The 19,068-nt window shown below is 36.8% G+C and overlaps 2 protein-coding genes across 3 annotated transcripts; both read right to left on the bottom strand.

The window, feature by feature from the left end:
- Positions 1–731: 731 nt before the first annotated feature.
- zmynd10 (zinc finger, MYND-type containing 10) lies at positions 732–8,321 on the bottom strand. 2 transcript variants are annotated; one of them, XM_042504880.1, is made up of 13 exons: positions 8,293–8,321; positions 8,137–8,209; positions 7,089–7,197; positions 6,801–6,917; positions 6,661–6,714; positions 6,396–6,548; positions 6,218–6,306; positions 5,467–5,561; positions 5,201–5,373; positions 3,267–3,392; positions 3,062–3,183; positions 2,078–2,203; positions 732–1,022 (listed from the first exon to the last, which is right to left on the bottom strand). In XM_042504880.1, exons 3-13 carry the CDS (start codon positions 7,158–7,160, stop codon positions 923–925), a joined length of 1,227 nt encoding a protein of 408 aa, XP_042360814.1. In that variant the 5' UTR covers positions 7,161–7,197; positions 8,137–8,209; positions 8,293–8,321; the 3' UTR covers positions 732–922. The 2 variants fall into 2 exon arrangements, with proteins under 2 accessions (XP_042360814.1, XP_042360807.1); XM_042504873.1 differs by having other exon boundaries at positions 8,137–8,298.
- Positions 8,322–8,846: 525 nt separating this feature from the next.
- On the bottom strand, positions 8,847–18,745 carry nprl2 (NPR2 like, GATOR1 complex subunit). Its single transcript, XM_042498233.1, has 11 exons — positions 18,365–18,745; positions 17,481–17,572; positions 17,002–17,170; positions 16,784–16,892; positions 14,123–14,259; positions 13,880–13,977; positions 12,462–12,498; positions 10,831–10,924; positions 10,628–10,745; positions 10,373–10,515; positions 8,847–9,185 (listed from the first exon to the last, which is right to left on the bottom strand). Exons 1-11 carry the CDS (start codon positions 18,443–18,445, stop codon positions 9,118–9,120), a joined length of 1,146 nt encoding a protein of 381 aa, XP_042354167.1. The 5' UTR covers positions 18,446–18,745; the 3' UTR covers positions 8,847–9,117.
- Between the last annotated feature and the right edge of the window lie 323 nt (positions 18,746–19,068).

Raw genomic sequence — 19,068 nt, 5'->3', positions numbered from 1 at the left:
CTAAGTACATTTACTCAAGTACTGTACGAATTTGAGGGACTTATTTTTTTTTACATGCCACTTTTCATTTTTACTCCACTACATTTCAGAGGAAAATATTGTCCTCTTTTTCTGCAGTACATTTATGTGATCCTTTTAGATACTTTTCAATTTAAGATTTTTGCATTAAATAATAACAAGAGGTTATAAAACAAGATTGTTTTGTTAGAAATAAATGACCAAACAGTTTATACAACAGCACAATTAGCTGATTAATCAAATAATAATAATATAGAGTTTTAGGAGGTTTTTTTTTCTTTTTTAAAAAAAAATAGTTTTGAGGTTTTTTGGGGAGGTGGGGTTGTTATTTTTTGTTTTGTTTGGTTTTTGTGTTTTTTGTTTTATTTCTTTGTAGATTTATCTGCATTAGGTACTTTTACTTTTGATACTTTAAGTACATGTTCCTGATTATACTTACTTACTTTTATTTACGTAACATTTTTAATGCAGGTTTTTTACTTGTAACAAAGCATTTTTACAGTGTGGTATTAGTACTTTTACTTAAGTAAAGGAAATTAATATTTCTTCTGCCATGGTATAGCATAGACCAAGAAATAAAATAAAAAGCAGACAAGCAGTTAGTAAAACAAATACATAGACAAGGTTACATAGGCAGAAGAAGTCGCTAAAGCTTTTTTATTTGCAGCTAATGAAATGACGTCAAATGCAACTCCATTGTGTCGAATAACAAAATCAAATGGGTATAAAATCTCTTGACAAATACGTTAGTTCTTTCAGTAAACATAGAAATAATTGGTCAAATCCAAATTTACAGACCGTACATGCAGATCACATGCAGAGCTGTTCTCCCATCTTGTGACTCAGCAGTGACAAAATCTCCCATCTGCCACCTGTCCTGACGTGTGCTTCAGCACCCTCTCTGTTAGCCGCTGGTGTGCAGGTCCTTCTGGATCTTCTCAGTGGCCTCAGCCATGAGCTGGCAGGCTCTCTTGTGTTTAGGCCAGTGCTTCACCTGACACTCTCTGTGAAAAACACAGTGAAATGAACCGGACTTTTCATAAGCAGAAACATATCACACATTTAGTATGTGATATTAATATACCAAAAACATTTTTTAAGATAATTAGTACAAAAAAGTATGTCTGGTGGTCATGGATTAGATGTCGTTTTTGGCTGATATGTGGGTATACTGTAAATGGCCAGAAAAAGAGGTGGATATACCATTGTTTTCCTATGGTATGGCGTGCCTGGCACCTGTCTTGTGTCACATTTTTGTGGCCCTTTTAAAATTTGTATTAAAAGTTAAAAATATTTGACATTTTTAAGTACAATGCATGGAGTCACTCCCCTCGTCAGTGTCACACTCGGCCCAGGCTAATGCCAGTAGATAGAAACAGTGGGACAATGGCAAATGCAGATTAAAGGTTGATTTTGGCTGCATTTAATTATAATGAACTGCATGATACAAGGTCACCTGAATATTTGGATAATAAAATGGCAGGCACATGCACTGAGTTGAAAGAGCAGGTGAATCTCCCTAAATAATGCTGTTTACCAATACACAGGCTAGCTGACCAGTTAGCTCTGAAACTGTATGTGGGAGGGATCTTATGATGTGACAGTTTCATGTAGGCTACTTTTTTTTTTTTAGTTAAACTACAAGAGCTCTGTTTCTGCTCAAATCCTTTTTTCCATGTTAATCACAATTGTTTGGCTGGTCGCACACACAGCCCTGCTCCAAAGACACATCACGCTGTTTGACCCTGTGCATTTTTCCCAAAAACGTGGTAGCAATGTGTCTTAGTGTGATTGGGGCCTGAGGCGTTTTCAAGCCGTATGGGACATGTAATCCTTCAAACACCTTTGTGGGATGAGCACAGGACACTCATTTTAGTATCTTGTGTCCGTGATCTCATTCTTTGCATCATAGCCTAAAGCTTGTGATCCTAGGTCAGGGTTGGAAAGAGCATCAACTGGTTTATCACAAGCTCTGCCTTCAGATTCAGCTCCCTCCTTACCTTACCAGTCCGCTACAGCATCTGCAATACTACGAGACAAATATTTATGTACGTCTCACCTGTGACAGTACCATTCTCCTTGACATCGAGAGCATCTCTTTGTAGCCTCTTTCCCACAGGATCCGCACTTTGGCTTCTCAGGAAGTAAAATCTCCATCACATCCAAATTGTACGTCTCAGCCAACCTGGTATTAAACAACATTTATCTCAGTAATAATCACAAAGCAAATTAATTAAGTTGATTATTTGTACATCAGAGTTTGGGTGCTTTCCGGTTTTGCTGGTCTGGTGCACAAGCTTAAATCGTTTTGATTTATGCTAACTGGTTGATCTGGCATTTGTCAGTATGTCACGTTATGGATTTTTTAAAAGTAGTTAAGTCAGAGCACTAACATAACACCAGCATTAGTATAGCATTATGACAGAGTGATTTATATAATATCATGTCTGTGAATTTACTAATGGAGGAACCAGCATCTAAAAGGTCGTGTGTGTTTTACTGCCAAAGACCGATGTCAGAAACATGACAGAAATCAAATTTCAGCAGAGAGGAGAGTGGCACATGCTGTTGGTTTACTTTTTGAGGAGATGAGAGGAGACATGGCTGAGTTAGTCTCTTAAAAAGACTAAAACTTCGCTAATATGACAACAGTTTGGATTTGAAGCCGACAAAATAGCTGTCCTTACTGGCTGCAGGTGCTGCTGTGAGCTGTGAGTTTACATCTCCGTCTGATCTTAAGCGCACAGCTGATAGCTTTGTGGTTTGTTTACATGAAGTAACAGAAATGCATCATATGAATCAGTGTGGACACAGCTCTGCTGTTATGTGATGCTTTTTGATAGTTAGACACTCGTTTTATGTTGGGACACAGTGTCATTATAATCCATTCAGCATTAACTGTTGAATCATGTGGCACACCAGGTAAAATTCGGCAAACAGGTCCAGTCTGGTGTTTGGCTTAATATCAAACCGGTTTGAACATTTTCACAGTGGCCCAACCCTATTGCACATTCTTAGCTCAGACCTGTGTCTGCAGTATTACCTTTTTGCCTGCAGCCTCAGGTCACTCTCAGACGGGTTGAATGTTTCTTTCACTTGATACTTTGCTATCGCCTTCCACTTCCCAGAATTCTCTCTCACAATGTGGTTCCATATTTCTGGGATCTACACATAAAACAAAGCTGAGAGTAAATGCACAGGGGGGCACAGTTCAGTATAGAGATATGTGTGCATGTGTGAGTGTGTACCTGTTCCAGAATGAGTGTTTTTTTGGGAGGGGCAGGGTCTGAAACAGCCAGATGAGCCAGGTAACGCTGCAGCTCCACCAGGTTTGGCAGCTGATCGACCAACACCTCCGTCAGGAAACCTCGGAGCTGTAGCACATTAACGATAAGGCCTCAAATAAAAAGAGCAGCAGCAATGACAGCAGTACTGTATAGGAAAACAAGAGGAGCAGAGTAACAGAGTGTGCTGTAGAGTGCAGATCTCCATCGGGTGGCCTCCTGTTCTGATCGCAGCCACGACAGACAGTTCTTGTAATTTCAGCAAACACGAAGCAGCATATATCAGAAGCATCCCAAAAGCCAATAAGAAAATTTGCTTCATTCTATTTTTGACAGAGCTGCAGCACGTTTAACAGAGAAGATCCAGTTTTCCTGCTATTAGGCACTGTGTGTCCGATATAGATATAGTTATGAGGATGAATGTATTTTTAATAGCTAAAACACAGTCCCAAATCTTTGGTCAGTGTCGTTCATAACTGGACTTTTAAGAGCATTAACTTTGTCTGCAGGCTGCAGCACACAAAGTAGGAAATTCAGGATTCCCACACATTTTCATGGACAATTTTTTTCCATGACTTTTCAAGGAACCATATTTATTTTTTCCTTGCCCTTCTTGTTTTTTTAAGTGGCATATATGGATGGGAGAGTAAACACGAAATATATGTGATTGTAAACAAAACATCACACATCAAGAGCTGAGTCACACCAACAGCTTCAGAAAATAAATTTGCTATGTTATGTTATGTTACATTACGTGGAAGGGTGTCCAAGAAGATTTCTGTAACAATTTCAGTACATGCAACATGAATCTATGACTTTTTCCAAAATTTTCAATATTTTTTACTAATTCCATGACTTCTACAGGCCTAGAAAATGTAATTGTGAAATTTCATAACTTTTCCAGGTTTCCCGTGGTTGTGGGAACTCTGTAAATAACAACAATTACAAAGACTAAAACCGCCAAAAAAAGAAATCGTTAAACTAAGTAGCCTCATTACGGTAGCAGCACAATTATTTAATTAAAAATGACCAAATCAACAAATCTGCAGGTGTACAAAACCGGGCAGGCAAACACTGGTGTGGTATCATGCCTCCCGGCCTTTTACAGTCAAGATGACGGCAAAGATAACAAAAACGGGAGCTAATTAGTCTCGTAATGTGCCTAACTTTAGTGGATCATAACAGATCAGGTATTGAATTAATATTCAGTTACTCCAGATCAAAATAAGACCAAACTTTTCAAAGGATGTAAGTTTTTGAGCTGCAACGAAGACCAAAATGTGTCCTGCATCAGACGGTTAGGCTTGTTGTTTTTAGCTGAGATGATTCCCAGAAAACTTGCGGCCCTTAAGTCAAGTCAATTCAATACAATTTTATTTGTAAAGCCCTATATCAGAAATCACAATCTGCCTCTTAAGAGGAGTGACGAATCAGCAGTCATTGATGGTTTAAAAAAGCCAATTAAGAGATTGTTCAACAATTGTAAACCACCTCAACCACGTCCTTGAGCACAAAAAATATGAGAGTGATTGGTCCAGTAGTTTGTGAGAATGGCTGAAGGAACTACACACACACACACACACCCACACACGACCAAACGTGTGATCGGACAGGATAAAAAGTGATTACAGGAGGATGCATGAGGCTCTCTGGTTATATAATTACTGAAACAGGAAGAGGATGAGAAAGCGTATAATAGGAGGAAACATCTTAGTCAAAACAAACCTTGGAAACTGAATCTGTGTTTTAACAAGCAAGAGATCAGATATGTTGTTGGAAGACAATGACCAGGCACTCACACACTTCCTACGCTTTAGTTTTCAAATAGCTTGAGCGTTGCAGCACAAGACCCTGATGATAATAAAGGAATGATGAAGGCAACATTTTGTTCAGTTTACCTTTAAAATCTGATTCTTGTTGAAATTGTTGAATTCATATTTCCTTTGGCAGTCTTCTTTCAGCAGCAGATTGTAAAGAGAAATCCAGACCTGACCATCTAGTTTTGTCATCTTTAAATGGTCCTCCACAGGAATCTTCTGCCATCTGTTATTAATGTACTTTTCTACCTCACCTTCAGTGGGAGACAGAGAGGAGGCAATTGCATAAAGGGTCACATGCAAAAAATATAAGGACATATTTAATATGCAAGAGGTGTGATTTCTACCTTCTTTATAGCGACTCCAAGGACAGCAGTCAATCAGCTGAACAAGCACACAGGGCAGGTTATGTGTGCACAGCATGCGGTTGATGACACTGACACTGTGGAGAAAATTAAAAAGCCTCTCCTTCTTTCAGCTTTAGAAATGAAATGACTGGTAAATTAATAAACTTAATAGAAAAGTTAAACTTAATAAAATTCTGAAAAGTAAAATTGTTTAAAGGAATACTTTGCCCTCCAAATGATAATTTGTGGATCAAATACTTGCTCTGTGTTGCAATAAAGTAGTGAAGAAATCTGATTTCATTTTAACTCTTTGAAACTTGAGTAAATTTGAGTGATTTCTTGTGACCCAAAAATTTGTATAAAAAAGAAAGAAAAAAACCCAGTAAAAAGAAAAACAATGTGTGTTTGAACATTTAAATACTTGTTAAGGCCTCTGAATGCAGCACAAGAAAAGTGATGCCGATTCAGGTTTCAAAGGGTTTAAATTTGATATCTTTTGGGTTTGAACTGACGATTATACAAAACAAGGAATACGAGGATGTTAACCAAGGTGAGAAACTGTGACATGCATTTCTATCTGACAACTGTTTTGTGTTTTATATATAAACTGATTAATGAACTTGTTGTAAAAAGGTTAATAAGTAGTTTGGCTTAAGAATGTAAGTGCCTAAAAGTATGAAAGATTTGTCAGAGTCTCCCCTTTAGTTTCGTATCCCTAAACCTTACTGACAGTCAACACACACTGTCTTACCTCTCGGTGTGATCAGTGATGTAGCGCAACACAGAAACAGCTTTCAGGGAAATTTCAAACTCCAGTACAGCACTCTGCATCTGCAACTCCTACACCAAGTGAAAGGAATGATGTGACTCATCACTTTTAGTGCAAGAAAAGCAAAAGAAAAAGGCTTGAATCTCCAACTTTTTAAAACCTCTATATTGGAAACAGCTGCTCCTCCTGTCAGATTGTGTTTGTCATGAGTCGCTGTGCGCTCCGTGGTCGCTTTGCTGGCCAGCAAGGTGAGTTTGCGGTGGCAGTAATCCACCAAGTCAAGAACAGAGTCATCAGCTGCCTCACACGAATCCTGCACGATACACAAAACTTCTTCATCACATCACATAAAGCTTTAACAAGATGTATAAAACTGCCTTGTTGTGTGTGAGGGCATATTTAGGGGTATGTATTTACACACTGACCTTATGATACATTATCGTTTCAAGCAGGTTTATGATCGTAACTTCATGGTGGATCTAAGAAGGAGGCATTGAAGAGTACAGGAAATCAGTAATGACCTCTGCAAGATGAGAATTATTTTAACATCAGATTTTACACTCACCACCATGTAAAGATGAAATGTGCTCTTGGGATTAAAGTCCTGCAGCTGACATAAGATGGGGAACACTTTGTGCTTCCACACTTCAATGAGGATCATTTCATGGACCAGGACAGGTATCTAGAGACAAAGGGTGAAACAAAGCTTGTCTGATGAATTTGTCATGCAGTCGTATGTAATTCTAACCAATGGATATAACCAGAAAAAATGTTTAAAGAGACTTGTGAAATGTTTGCAGAGCTTCTCTAAAGTCTACTGTCATCATCATGTGTAGAGAGGGATAGCAGTCACCTTTCCATATGATACCAGGAGCTCCTTAATAAACTCATCGTGCATGGCAGAAGCATTCAGTATCGCCTGCATGTTAAGTTTCTCAATGCGCTCGTGCTGTCTGAACCACCTGTCAAAGAGAAACATGATGAAACAGCACAGTGAAGCTTCACAAACTTTTACTCTGAGAACCATACAGACCTCTCGGGCCGTGACAGGTCTGCTTACTGTTCCTGGAATCACTACTGACATGAAGAGATTATTCAGTTTCTATGCACCATATACCTCAAATAAAGTGCTAAAAAACCTGAGGCCTGCTCTTACTTATCCACAAAGTCATATCTGCAAGCATCTATAAGCACTTTGAATTGTCTTGTTGTAGGTTGAACTACTTTTTCTAAGTAGCTTTGGTTAACCCAAACTAGATTTCTCATTATGGTAGCTTTGTTGTAGTCAACTTCTTCAACTGTGAAGCTGAAAATTATCAACATTATTTTTAAAAAATCGAAATCACACACACAAAAAAACCAAAAACATAAAAACAACCAACAACCAAAAAAAACTCAATATTACAAAAAAAACCATCCCCAAAACCCTAAATTATTTTTTTAAAAAAGGGGAAAAGGAAAAGACTTTGAGATGTTTATCAAAACAGTTGGCAGTACACTTTCATCAAATCAACCGACTGATTAATAAACTAAACATTGCAGCTGTACATATATCAACTGTTTGGTAATTTAATTTGAATCAAAACATCAGATTTTATAAATGCTCATGATTTTTATGCAAAAATAATAATTTGTAGATTAACTAAAGCTATCAGATAAATGTAGTGAGGTAAAAGTACAATATTTCCCTCTGAAATGTAGTGTAGAGTAAAAGTATAACGTAGTATGAAATTAAAATACTTAAGTAAAGCGCAAGCACCTCAAATTCATACGTCAGCACAGTACTTGAGTAAATGTACTTAGTTACATTCCGTAACTGGGGAAAATACATCTATTATCAAATCTAACGTTATATCCTGGCTAGTTTAGCTGTGTGAGCTAGCATTAACCAGTTATCTTACCTCTCAGAGCCCACCTCCTTCAGAGAGAAAGTTTCCAGACTTTGAACAAACGCCTCCGCCTCGACAGGCACAACTACAGACATGTCCATGTCGTTAAAGGAAAAAACAGGAAAAAGAAGAAGTTTCTTAGCTTTCTCCTCAGTCCAGTCCAGTTACCTTATGTTAGCGATACCCCTCACTTCCTGTGGTTGTCATGGTGACTGTAAACCGAGCGCACCCACAGCGCAGTACCTCCCGGTCGCCAGAGAGGGGCGGGCACCTTCAATAAACCAAACATAGACTGTATACAAATACATGCACGAGTTTTTGTATCTGTAGTACAGGAAATAAAAGTTTATACCCCCTCCTACTCCTTTTTGAACGTGTAAGATTTATTTTTTGCTATTTATTTGAAGCTATTCATTGAGTTTGTTATATTATCACACATTTCTATTATTTTGTTGTTTTTTTATCTTTTTTGTTTCATCTTACATGATTAAATAAATATAAATCAAAAAGTTAAATCGATAAAAAATCAACTTTGACTGTTTTTTATACTATGCTTAAATAAAGTTAGCTGAATATTTTTTTTCACTCTGATAACACGAGATCTTCTATATCCACTTGTTCCAGTGCTTTAATCTTCAATCTGTGGCATTTTCTTTTTTTATCAAAAAGGTATCAAATGTAAAATTTAAAAAAAAAAAAACAAAACATCATTTTTTGCAGTGTGATTTAAGACAGACTGTCTCATTGTGGTATAATCTCTTTTATTAATCACAAATTCTCTTTTGTGCAATATTAACAAATATCTTCCTCGTTTGACCTAAACAGAAATGTGTGCTAATTCTTGATTAGGAGATATTAACAAAAACACTAATTTAACAAAAAAAAAATAGAAATACTACTTCTTTCACTGTTTTTCCAAGAAAACTCTTGCTGTCACTGAAGGCATCTTTGGTTGAGGCATCTCTGTATCTTTCAGTCTGTTTTTAGTTTATGTCACTTCCAGCACACCACAATGTTGGGATCGTTTTCCAAACGTTCATCCAGCTCCTGGTAGCTGATACCTGTAAAATAAAGACACTGTAAGGTGAGTTGTTTTCTACAATAGGTTACAGGTTTGGGCGGTATCATAGTAAAATGGTGTACCTGTGCATTAAGAAAGGTATGTTTTTCAATACCATCATAAATACAAGCGCTCCTCTTTCTATTAAACTCATTTTATGTAGTGCACAGCATGCATCATGAGAGCTCCTATCTGTACTGGTGGAACAGGTAGCTGAGCTGAAAAACACTGCAACACCTGGTTAAGTTACAGGACTGTAAACAGCCGGTAACCAGCAACAGCAGTGAGACAATGTGGAATAACGGCATGTTTTTACTAAGGATTTATTTTGACCGAACTGGAGCTGGTGATTGTTGGAACAGCGGATTTACTTACTAGATTACTAACAAAAGTAACCAAGACAGTTTGGGTTTTATTTTGTTTCTATTGAGTGTGAGTGAAGTGTTGTATTATCAGTTAAAGAGACAATTACGCCTCGTCAGTCTTCTGTAAGTTGAATTTTAAAGGTCTACAGCTGTTTGTTTTTTTAAACCCTAAGGGATTGTTTGGCACATTTTACACTCCTTTATTATTATGATTTTTTAAATTATTTTGGCTGTGTTCATCCATATGGCATACATTTTGGCAAGATTTCGTGTTTTTGTTAAATCTTCGAATTTCTAGCTCAGCTCCTACAATAAATCTAAAAAACACAGTCAACAAAATTGTCATAATCATACTGGTAAGTGCAAAAATGGACTATTGAAACACATTCAAACTGTATTTTTTGATCCCGGAGCCATCAAAGCATAAAACATGCACTGTATTATTTCTGGGTGTCATTCTGGGATTTTACTTTGTAATTTGTAATTTTTACTATTTTCCACCTGATGACATAATTTTTTACCATATTTGGCATACGGAGGAAATACATGGTATTTCCACTAGGTGCACTGTCACAATCAGTGTTACTGCAAATCCCAGGCTGTGTTAATAAAGAAAAAACTACTTAGCATGTAGTATATTAAAAAAAAATGTGTGTGTGTTTGAAAATGAATATTGAATGTCTTTGAATAGGGCTAATAACACTTCTTGTATCTTTTTTTTTCCTCTCATACCCTGGTGAAATTTCAGGAAGGTATGAAATATCACATACCGCCCAAACCTAATTAGTTATACCAAACAAACAGAACCAGCTTTAAAACCTGCCTGTTTTGCAGCAGATCTCATCATAACTGTGGCAGCCGGTGTAGAGTCGAGGCAGCCGGCTCCTCTCGTCACGGATCACCTTCACCGGATACTTCTGCAGCCGTCGAATCAGAGACTTCATCAGTCCAAACTGGATCAGCCTCCTGACACATGGCAACACATGACATGACACGCATGTGAATAAATGTCACTCTGACCCAAATTTTCAACAGCCATGAAGTCTTTCCAGGAACTGATAAGGTGATTGATGCTGACCTCTCGTCTACCCTTTGTAGCTGCTGCGAGTAGCGAGAGCAAAGGTCTCGGACGGTGGTTCCTGGACTCAGACCGCAGTACAGCTGGAACACGTCTCTCAAACTGGCACGCTTCTGACCTGATGCACGATTAACACAATAAATGTCACAAAAGAAAGGGGAAGAAACAAACACTTCTGATCAACAACCATGACCCTTGTTTACCTTGCTTTGTGACGTAGCTGAGGCACTCCTCCTGAATGGACTTGTCGTCTATGAGGCTCTGGACTTTCGGGGTGGTGCAGTACACGTTAGAGTACTGTGGGGAGGTAAAAAAACAAGACGATCACCAAACCAAAAAAAATTCAAACAGTTCTGCCAGAGAATGATGGAATTGTTAGAAAAAAAGTAGTAATAGTATAAGAAAAAAAGTGTATTTACTCATAACAATTTAAGATACCCAGTTAAAGCCAATATTTGTCATTTTTGCCCCAAATGTAAACAATAGATGCATTTTTTTACAACTGTGAAGGAGAAAGTATCGAACATGGTTTTGTAGATTGTTTTTATGCCACCTCTTTTTGGTTTGATTTACGAGGGTACCTTTCAAAAGTTTTTTGTTTTTTTTTTTTTTTTAAAGATGCCCGACTAACAAAATTAGATATTATACTTATTTTTAACAATCCCAATTTCCCATCTGATGAAAATTACAAAATTGATTTTATTATCATTTTAGCAAAATAATATATATACACACAAAATGATTTGGCTTAAAATACTATCCTCCTTTTATATTTTACAGATATTGATTTTAAAACTTAACTGACAACTATTGAAAATTTAGAACTCAACAACTGTAAATTGGCAAAAACTTGATTATTCAGACATGTCAGTTTTATTTCATCTGTTTACCACACCCTGAAGGTTTTTCTTTTTGTTAGCTTTCTTTATTTTCTCTTCATTATATTTATTGTACAAATTATTATTACATATTTTCATACAACTAGTGTAATGAAAATATCTAATGTGTTAAACATATTCAATAAAGTTTGAGAAAAAAATTAGAGAAAAAAAGTCACATTTAGATGTAATACTCATATACAAGTGAGAGCTTTCAAATTTTAAATGTAAGATGAGGAGGACCTTAACCCTTTGAAACCTGGATCCACATCACTTTTCTTGTGCTGCACTCAGACCCATTTCACAAATATTCAAACCTTTGAACTGTGAGAAAATTGGTTTGATTTGTCTCAAAAACATGTGGAAAAATGCAATGAGCAACTTGTCAAGATATGTCCTGCAAATTTTAAGAAATTTGTAATTTTGAATTTTCTTTTGTACAATATTAATAAATATAATTTCCTCACTTACCTAAACAAATATATATGAATAAGAGATGGACTCTGTTAATTAAGCAATAATTACTTTTTTTTCGTCAAGATTTTACTGCTTCATCTCATAAAATTAAGACTTCAGAAGATGTTTGTGTGATTTATCAATCCACACAATGCAGTTGAAATTCTTTGCATATCTTTCTTTTAAACACACCACACATTCATATTTAGAGGTGTAATGCAGAGTGAGCCATAAAACAGCGTTCCTGAACTATTTGAGGTTCAGTGCCTTGCTCAAGGTGGCAAACTGACACCTCTCCAGCTGCCAGTCCTCCATACTTAGTCCATACAGGGATTTGAACCGGCAAGAGAAACCAAAGCCAAGTCCCTGTGGACTGAGCTACTGCCTCCCCACCAAATACTCCATTCATTACAAAATATTTAGACTGTTTTTTTGTAATGATTTGATTTTTTTCTTAACATCACTTAACATCCCTTAGACCAAAAGTAGCACCAACATACCTGAAATATTGACACCAACGTCACAACACCATAATACCTGTTAAAGAAAAGGTGGATTTCAGTATCTGTCTTTGGTATCTTTTGTATAAAACAAATGTCTTACAACACCGAGGTGCAACACACACAGACAGACGCAATGTAAAACTGCCTCAGAGACATGTTTACTTGAGATGTGTCTGTCAACTCAAAACCTGAACTTTTCAAAAAAGCCCACGATACCTGTCTCCCACCGCCTCCCCAAATCTTAACTGTCATATCCTCTGTATTTTTGTCTTTGTATTCTGTTCTCTGTATTTGTTTTTCGGTTTCATGAAGGCGTCTTTCAGATTTTAGTATATTTATTTTTTATTTGTTTTCTTTTCATGTGAAGTGTCTTTGAGACTTAGAAAAGCGCTTTGTAAGTCCTGTCAGTTATTTTTGTTATTTTAAATTCATGATTTTGGTCTCCACTAAGCTAAAGCCTGGAGGGGATCATGTGTTTGGTAGTGTGCGTGTGAGTGAGTGTGTGTGTGTATCCTTCTGTCTGCAGCTAATCTAATATAATACTGGACTAATTAGCACATCATCCTGTTTGCACATTTATGGCTGTACACTTATCATACATAAAAAAAAAAAAAAAAAAAAAGGCCGCAAGTTTTCTGCATATCAGCTCAGCTGAAAACAACAAGCCTTACCGCCTGTTGCAGGACACATTGTGACCTTTACTGGGGCTCAAAAACTGACATCCATATAAAAGCTCACTCTCATTTTAAACAGGAGAATCTGCATATTAAATGATGTGTTATGATTCACTAAAGTTAGGTACATACGAGATACGACATGACCCCAAAATAACTCCAAAACGACCTTCCTCTGCAAAAGGTCCCATAGCCGCACGCGGTTATTGTCTTTCATTTGTTTTATAGTAGTGTTTAATGTTTATTAATGTGCCTTTACATGGACAATGCGATACATTTTCAGTCATTTTATTTGATTTAATCACATTCCTGTTGTGGTTCTAACATGTTTGGGCCTGTTTATCATGCACACTCGCTTGAGAAATTGACCAAGAAACTGTGAGATGTATATCTGAAACTTCATATGTCTTTTACTTTCTTGTAATTTTACGGTGTCTGTTTTCATGGTGTCTGCTGACGAAGGACAAACAGAGACAGAATAAAACTTCAAAAGACGTGAATGATGCACAGCCATTATTTGAGTAAACCCCTTTAACGACACAGTACATAAATCAAAGAGAGCAAATGTGACAATTGCTGCTGACAGCCATCTCTGTTAAACAGGATCCCTGTTTGTCATGATGTGTTTGTGTGGATACAGCCTGGGGCTTCCTGTACATAGAATACAATGCATGAGGGTGTTTTGATGCACGTCAGCCGTGGCTGGTGTGTGTTGCCCTTTATTTACAGAAATGTACTCACAGGAGATTCTGCACGGCAATGCGAACAAGATTCAGCTCTACGTCCGCCTCGGCAGAGATTTTCTGGATGTGTCTGAATCCATCAATATAAGGCAGGATCTGCAGTAAACAGCAGACAATATAACATTATTAGCTGGTGCTAAACTCAATGACCTAACCTTGACCATGTTTTTCCTTCTCCTTTCCTTATAGTTTGGGCACATATCTTATCACAATGTCGCTTGATATCAGCCATTAGGCCTACCTGCTGCGTCGTGAGATCCCACTGAGATTTAATAAAATGGTCTTTGCACTGGGTGAAGACGGGCACGTCGTACTCCTGGACAATCGGAGGGTCCTTTCGCAGCTGAATCAGCTTTAGGTGGATGGTGTTGGACCCGTCTAAAAAGAGACACAGAACAAAAAAAGAGACCAGATATAAAATAATTAAAAACTATTATTACCAACACACAAAAATGTGGTTTTCTAAACCATGCACACAAGTGCTCCAAACTTTTCCTTTAAGAGTAACTGTGTTAGAAGTCACTGCCGTGCTTTTTCCTGAATATGTTTCAAACTTGAAAATAAATCAAAGTGCTGATTAATTTTATTTATTCTATTTTATTTAACCAGGAATAGTCCCATTAAGATTTCCAATCTATTTTCCAAGGGAGTCCTGACCAAGACACATACTGGTACAAGCAATAGACAACAAACTTCAAACCAACAGCCAATCAGCAGCGTTCAGAAACCGAACATGTGCATTCAGAAGGTCCAAAAGGTCCTTTTTCCTGTTTTTAAAATCTCTGATAAAAGAGTCTAGTTTAAGGTGACTCTGCAGCTGACACCAAGATGACGGAGCAAAAACTCTAAAAGCACTTTCACCAAAGACAGTGCGGGCTCCCTGAACGACATACAAAAGTTGTCCATGTGATCGATGGTTGCAACTTACACTTTTGAGTCAGTAAAGAATATAAATTAATGATTATGTTTGCATTTTGAATGATCAATAGAGATTGTATAGTTTTAGGTGGGAACCTTGATTTCCTCTAATAAGTTTTACTGTAAAAAAACGTCTAATTAGTTTGTTAAATAAAACATCTTGAAGATACGTCATTATCTGAGAACAGATGATGGGATATTATAGGTTAATTTTTTTTATGAAATAAGAACTTTAAGTTTAAATGCTGCTGTTAAACAGCTGGAAAAATAACAAGTATCACTAAACTTTAAGATAAAACATGTTACTTTTTTATATTAAGATGTCTAAAACTGAAAAGACCAGTGTTATATATTTTGAGTTGTTTACTTACTTTATCCCAAAAGTTTTCAACATTGTTCAAATCCAGAGAAATCTGTAAATTTAATCAAGGACGCAATTCGTGTCGTTTGGTTGGCGTCACCTGTCAGTGACATCATATCCCCTTTGCGCACGCGTCAGGGTTGTTTAATAAATTAACTTTTTATCAAGGTTTAAACCACATCTTTATGACACACTTTTAAATATAAATCTATCTAAACTAGATGTTTTGTTTTGGATAGAGAATTTCAGTAATGGACAGAACTGTAACAGCTCTATTAGCGGCTATTTCTACATCCTGTGGAAAAACAGGCGTGGTTGCATTAGAGGCGGGCCTGTGATGTGGAGGGTTTGATGGAGGGAAAGTTCATCCAAAATATTAGGATGTCCAAGACTACATCCCAATATCTGTTTGCGCCTCATGACAGCGCTTGTCACAGCCTTACTTTGGGCAAACTCAGAAAACATCTGGATGTATTGGCGGCTGCAGCAGCCACCACAGCAGCGGTACCGCTACATCAGCCTTCTGAAGTTTCAGCAAATCACTTCGACACTGTATGATAATGTCAACGAGGTCATGTGATAAATCAGAGGGTTTACCGTGAACTCTGATTCTCACAGCGGTTGCAGGGCCAGTGATCAGATGTGGACTTGTGTGAGGACCACATATGAACATGGACCAGATTTGACTGAAAAAAACTGATTTCTGTTTTCACACTACTCTGAAGAACATTAAGATCTATCTCACGAGTGCAAAAAAAAAGCAAAATAAATTTGGGCCGCATTTGTTTGTAATGTAAATGCAGCCTAAGTCTCGAACTTGTGATGTCATCAAGTATAAGGTCCCGAGCTGCTCCTTTGACAACAAATGGGAGACGGTTTCTTTTTATACCGAAATAACCCTTATTCTACTGTAGTGTCCTCAGGTCTGAAACATAAAATGTACCCATACCAGGGTTCTCACACATTTTTATGGACAAAATTTCAAAACTTTTCCATGACTTTTCAAGAACCCATACTTGAAAAAAAAATCTCACCCCACTTCTGCAGCATTTTTCAAACTTAGGTTCAAACTCTATCGAAACAACTACTAAGACAAAGAATTAAATAATACTTGTTCTATCCAACATAAGATACAGCACTACACTCCACCAATCACAGCTGTGGAGACACTGGCATATTTGTCTCTTCCTTCAAGACATTAATATACATTGATTTATTTATTTTCATACCATGATTTTATACTACTATTATATACTATATTATACTATTATATATGGTATTATATAGTACCTATTGTATGTGATGTTTTGTCTTTTTTATATGGACCCTGAGTCTGGAATAAAGGATTGGATTGAATTAATTCTATGACTTTTCCAGGCCTGGAAAATGTGATTGTGAAATTCTATGATTTTTCCAGCTTTTCCATAACCCAGGGAACCCAGAACATCCTGGGTGTGCTCTCAGTGTCATCTATAACATCTTTCCTAATATTTTAGGCTTGGCTCCGACCAGTAGAAAAACATGCATTATTTAAGAAAATGGGTTCAGTTCCCCTTTTAAGACCCAGATGGTTGTTTGCCAGAGAAAAAACATGAATATACACAGTAAAATATAACCTTATACCTATGGGTAAGGAGCAGGCTCCTGTGGCATTAAGTTCTTCTAACAAGGTCGACATGATGGGTAAAAGCTTCTGCTTGCTCTCCTCGTTCGATATGAAGCCGCTCTCCAGCTGCAACACAATGAAACAAAAACTAATAATCTCTGAGATTTCTTATTACTTGATGCAAACCTCAAAGAAATCACATTTGACAGGTACAGATGTGAAAATGCATCACTACCTCCAGAGTTGTGAGGTACCCAGACAGTTTCTTGACAATCGGCTCGAGGGCGCACGTGTTGGCTTGGGCGTCACAAACAAGGCCGAGGTTAAACAGGAGGGCGTTTCTGCTGTACTTTTTATGCTCGATGCACACAGGACACCCGATTAACTTTTTTCCCATTGCAGTGCTAAAAAACATAAAAAGAGCAAGTTAGTTCAGTTAATTGTACACATTTTTTCACATATATCATTTTTTCCATGTGATATAATTTACTTCTGTTCTGTTTTCATGTTTCTTTGTTGCAATACTTCCTTTTATTTTTTTTTTTATGTCTATCTCCTACAACAATTCACCAAAGCAAATTCCCGGAATGAGAAATCCTACTTGGCAATCTGAGGCTGAAACTGAAAAGGAGCAGCATAAACATAAACACAGATCTCTGGGGCGACAAACATCACTGAATTATGGCAACAAGAAAGAAGCGTTAGATTACATACACTGTTATCAGCTTGTTTTGCAGCTCTGGCTTGGTGATGATGTAAACCTGAACTGTGTCAAAGAGCTCTCGTGAAATGTATTCCTCTGGGACCTGTCAGGAGAGGACATGGGGGACACTGTATGGTGAAATACATCCTATAAGATGCACTAAGAAGATGATGTACTTTCACTTCCAAGGTCAATAGCAGATGAATATGTAGAGGGATTAAATGCCTGCTTACAATTAATAAAGATCAATTATTTTAATTCCATTCAAGGTCCAAATGTGTAGAATTTAGGGGCATCTATCAAGGGAAATTGTACATAATAGTCAGAACTAAGTTTTCATTTTTTATATATAAATTTGTATTTCTATTTTTGTAGTAGTTATCTCAGAAATAATTTAAAAATCATAATGGTTTTTTTTTCATCAAATACATAATGGAATAAGCTGATATTCACTACCTTTACTATAAAAGGACAAATAAAGCATTAAGTAGTACGTTTTGTTTTGTTTTTCTTTAAATATTTGACTAGAGTTGTATTTTTTGTATGTGGTTACATAAATCTGTTCAGAGAGACCTCTGAATTTGAGGATGCAGAGACTGTCCGGGGCAATCTGTGACTTTAGTATTATTTACCAAAATGTATCATCTTCTATTTTTTTTTATATAATATCTTCTGATATTATTTAGAAACAGTGTTGCACATACTTCAGAAAATGAGAAGCAGCATACATTTCAATATACTATATGCTTCTGATACCAAATTATATGATTACCACAGCTTTACTGACACAATAAGGATAATAATGTCATATTGATAGTGATTATTGTAAATAATGAGACTGGTGTGGTAATTTTATTACAATTCCCCTTGTTAAGTAAATAATTTGCACACTTACCTGGTATGTTATTTTTGGACCCAGGGTGGGGTGAAACTCACTGAAAAATATACACTCTATTCGACTGGTCATACCCATCATACACCCAAATTAATTTACCAAATGTTCAATTGAACAAACTTTAATCAAACCGTTTCAGTCTCAGGTGACAGTCTGCTGTGACTGTCTAACTCTACTGTTATTTAGCAGCTGAAGCTAACTGCTAATTCACGTTTAACGTTAAAAACAAGCTGTTGACCGTCTGTGAAATACATTTAGCGGCTGTAAGGTCTAGAAGACGTCCGAAAAAGTGTGTTATCGCTGTATTTTGAGAAAAATACAGTCGACTTAATGGCAAACTATACTAACAACTCTGCAGTGCTCGACACAGTCACACACAGCAGCCTGAGGAACCACAATACTGATGCCTTCAGGAGCTCCTCGTAAATTAAAAACACAGATAACAGACGTCTTCAATGCTTCGTAGACTGTGATGTCTGATGTCTTTTTTTGAATAGCAAATTTTATATCATAGAAATTTTTAATATTTTTTTCAAGATTTCACATTCATAAGGAGAAATGGTCAAACACTAAAATAAATGTCCTGCACTTTAGCAATGACTTTTGGCAATATTGCACTATTTATGGGTTAGTTATTTAAAGTTAAGAACAAAAAAGTTGTCAATTTAAAAAATATATATTATTTAATGACTGAAATGTGATGA

This window comes from Plectropomus leopardus, chromosome 2 (assembly GCF_008729295.1).
Source record: "Plectropomus leopardus isolate mb chromosome 2, YSFRI_Pleo_2.0, whole genome shotgun sequence".
NCBI lineage: Eukaryota > Metazoa > Chordata > Actinopteri > Perciformes > Serranidae > Plectropomus > Plectropomus leopardus.
This window is presented reverse-complemented; position numbering and strand designations above follow the sequence as displayed.

Coding starts and splice junctions, on each gene's coding strand:
- nprl2 (XM_042498233.1), bottom strand. CDS start 18,445: ATGATGGGTATGACCAGTCGAATAGAGTGTATATTTTTCAGTGAGTTT. Junction 16,893..17,001: donor GGTACCTCACAACTCTGGAG/GTAGTGATGCAT, acceptor ATTGTGTTGCAG/CTGGAGAGCGGCTTCATATC. Junction 14,260..16,783: donor AGCCTGCTCCTTACCCATAG/GTATAAGGTTAT, acceptor GTCTCTTTTTAG/ACGGGTCCAACACCATCCAC.
- zmynd10 (XM_042504873.1), bottom strand. CDS start 8,225: ATGGACATGTCTGTAGTTGTGCCTGTCGAGGCGGAGGCGTTTGTTCAA. Junction 6,918..7,088: donor TCCTGGTATCATATGGAAAG/GTGACTGCTATC, acceptor CTTTGTCTCTAG/ATACCTGTCCTGGTCCATGA. Junction 3,184..3,266: donor AAACACTCATTCTGGAACAG/GTACACACTCAC, acceptor TTTTATGTGTAG/ATCCCAGAAATATGGAACCA.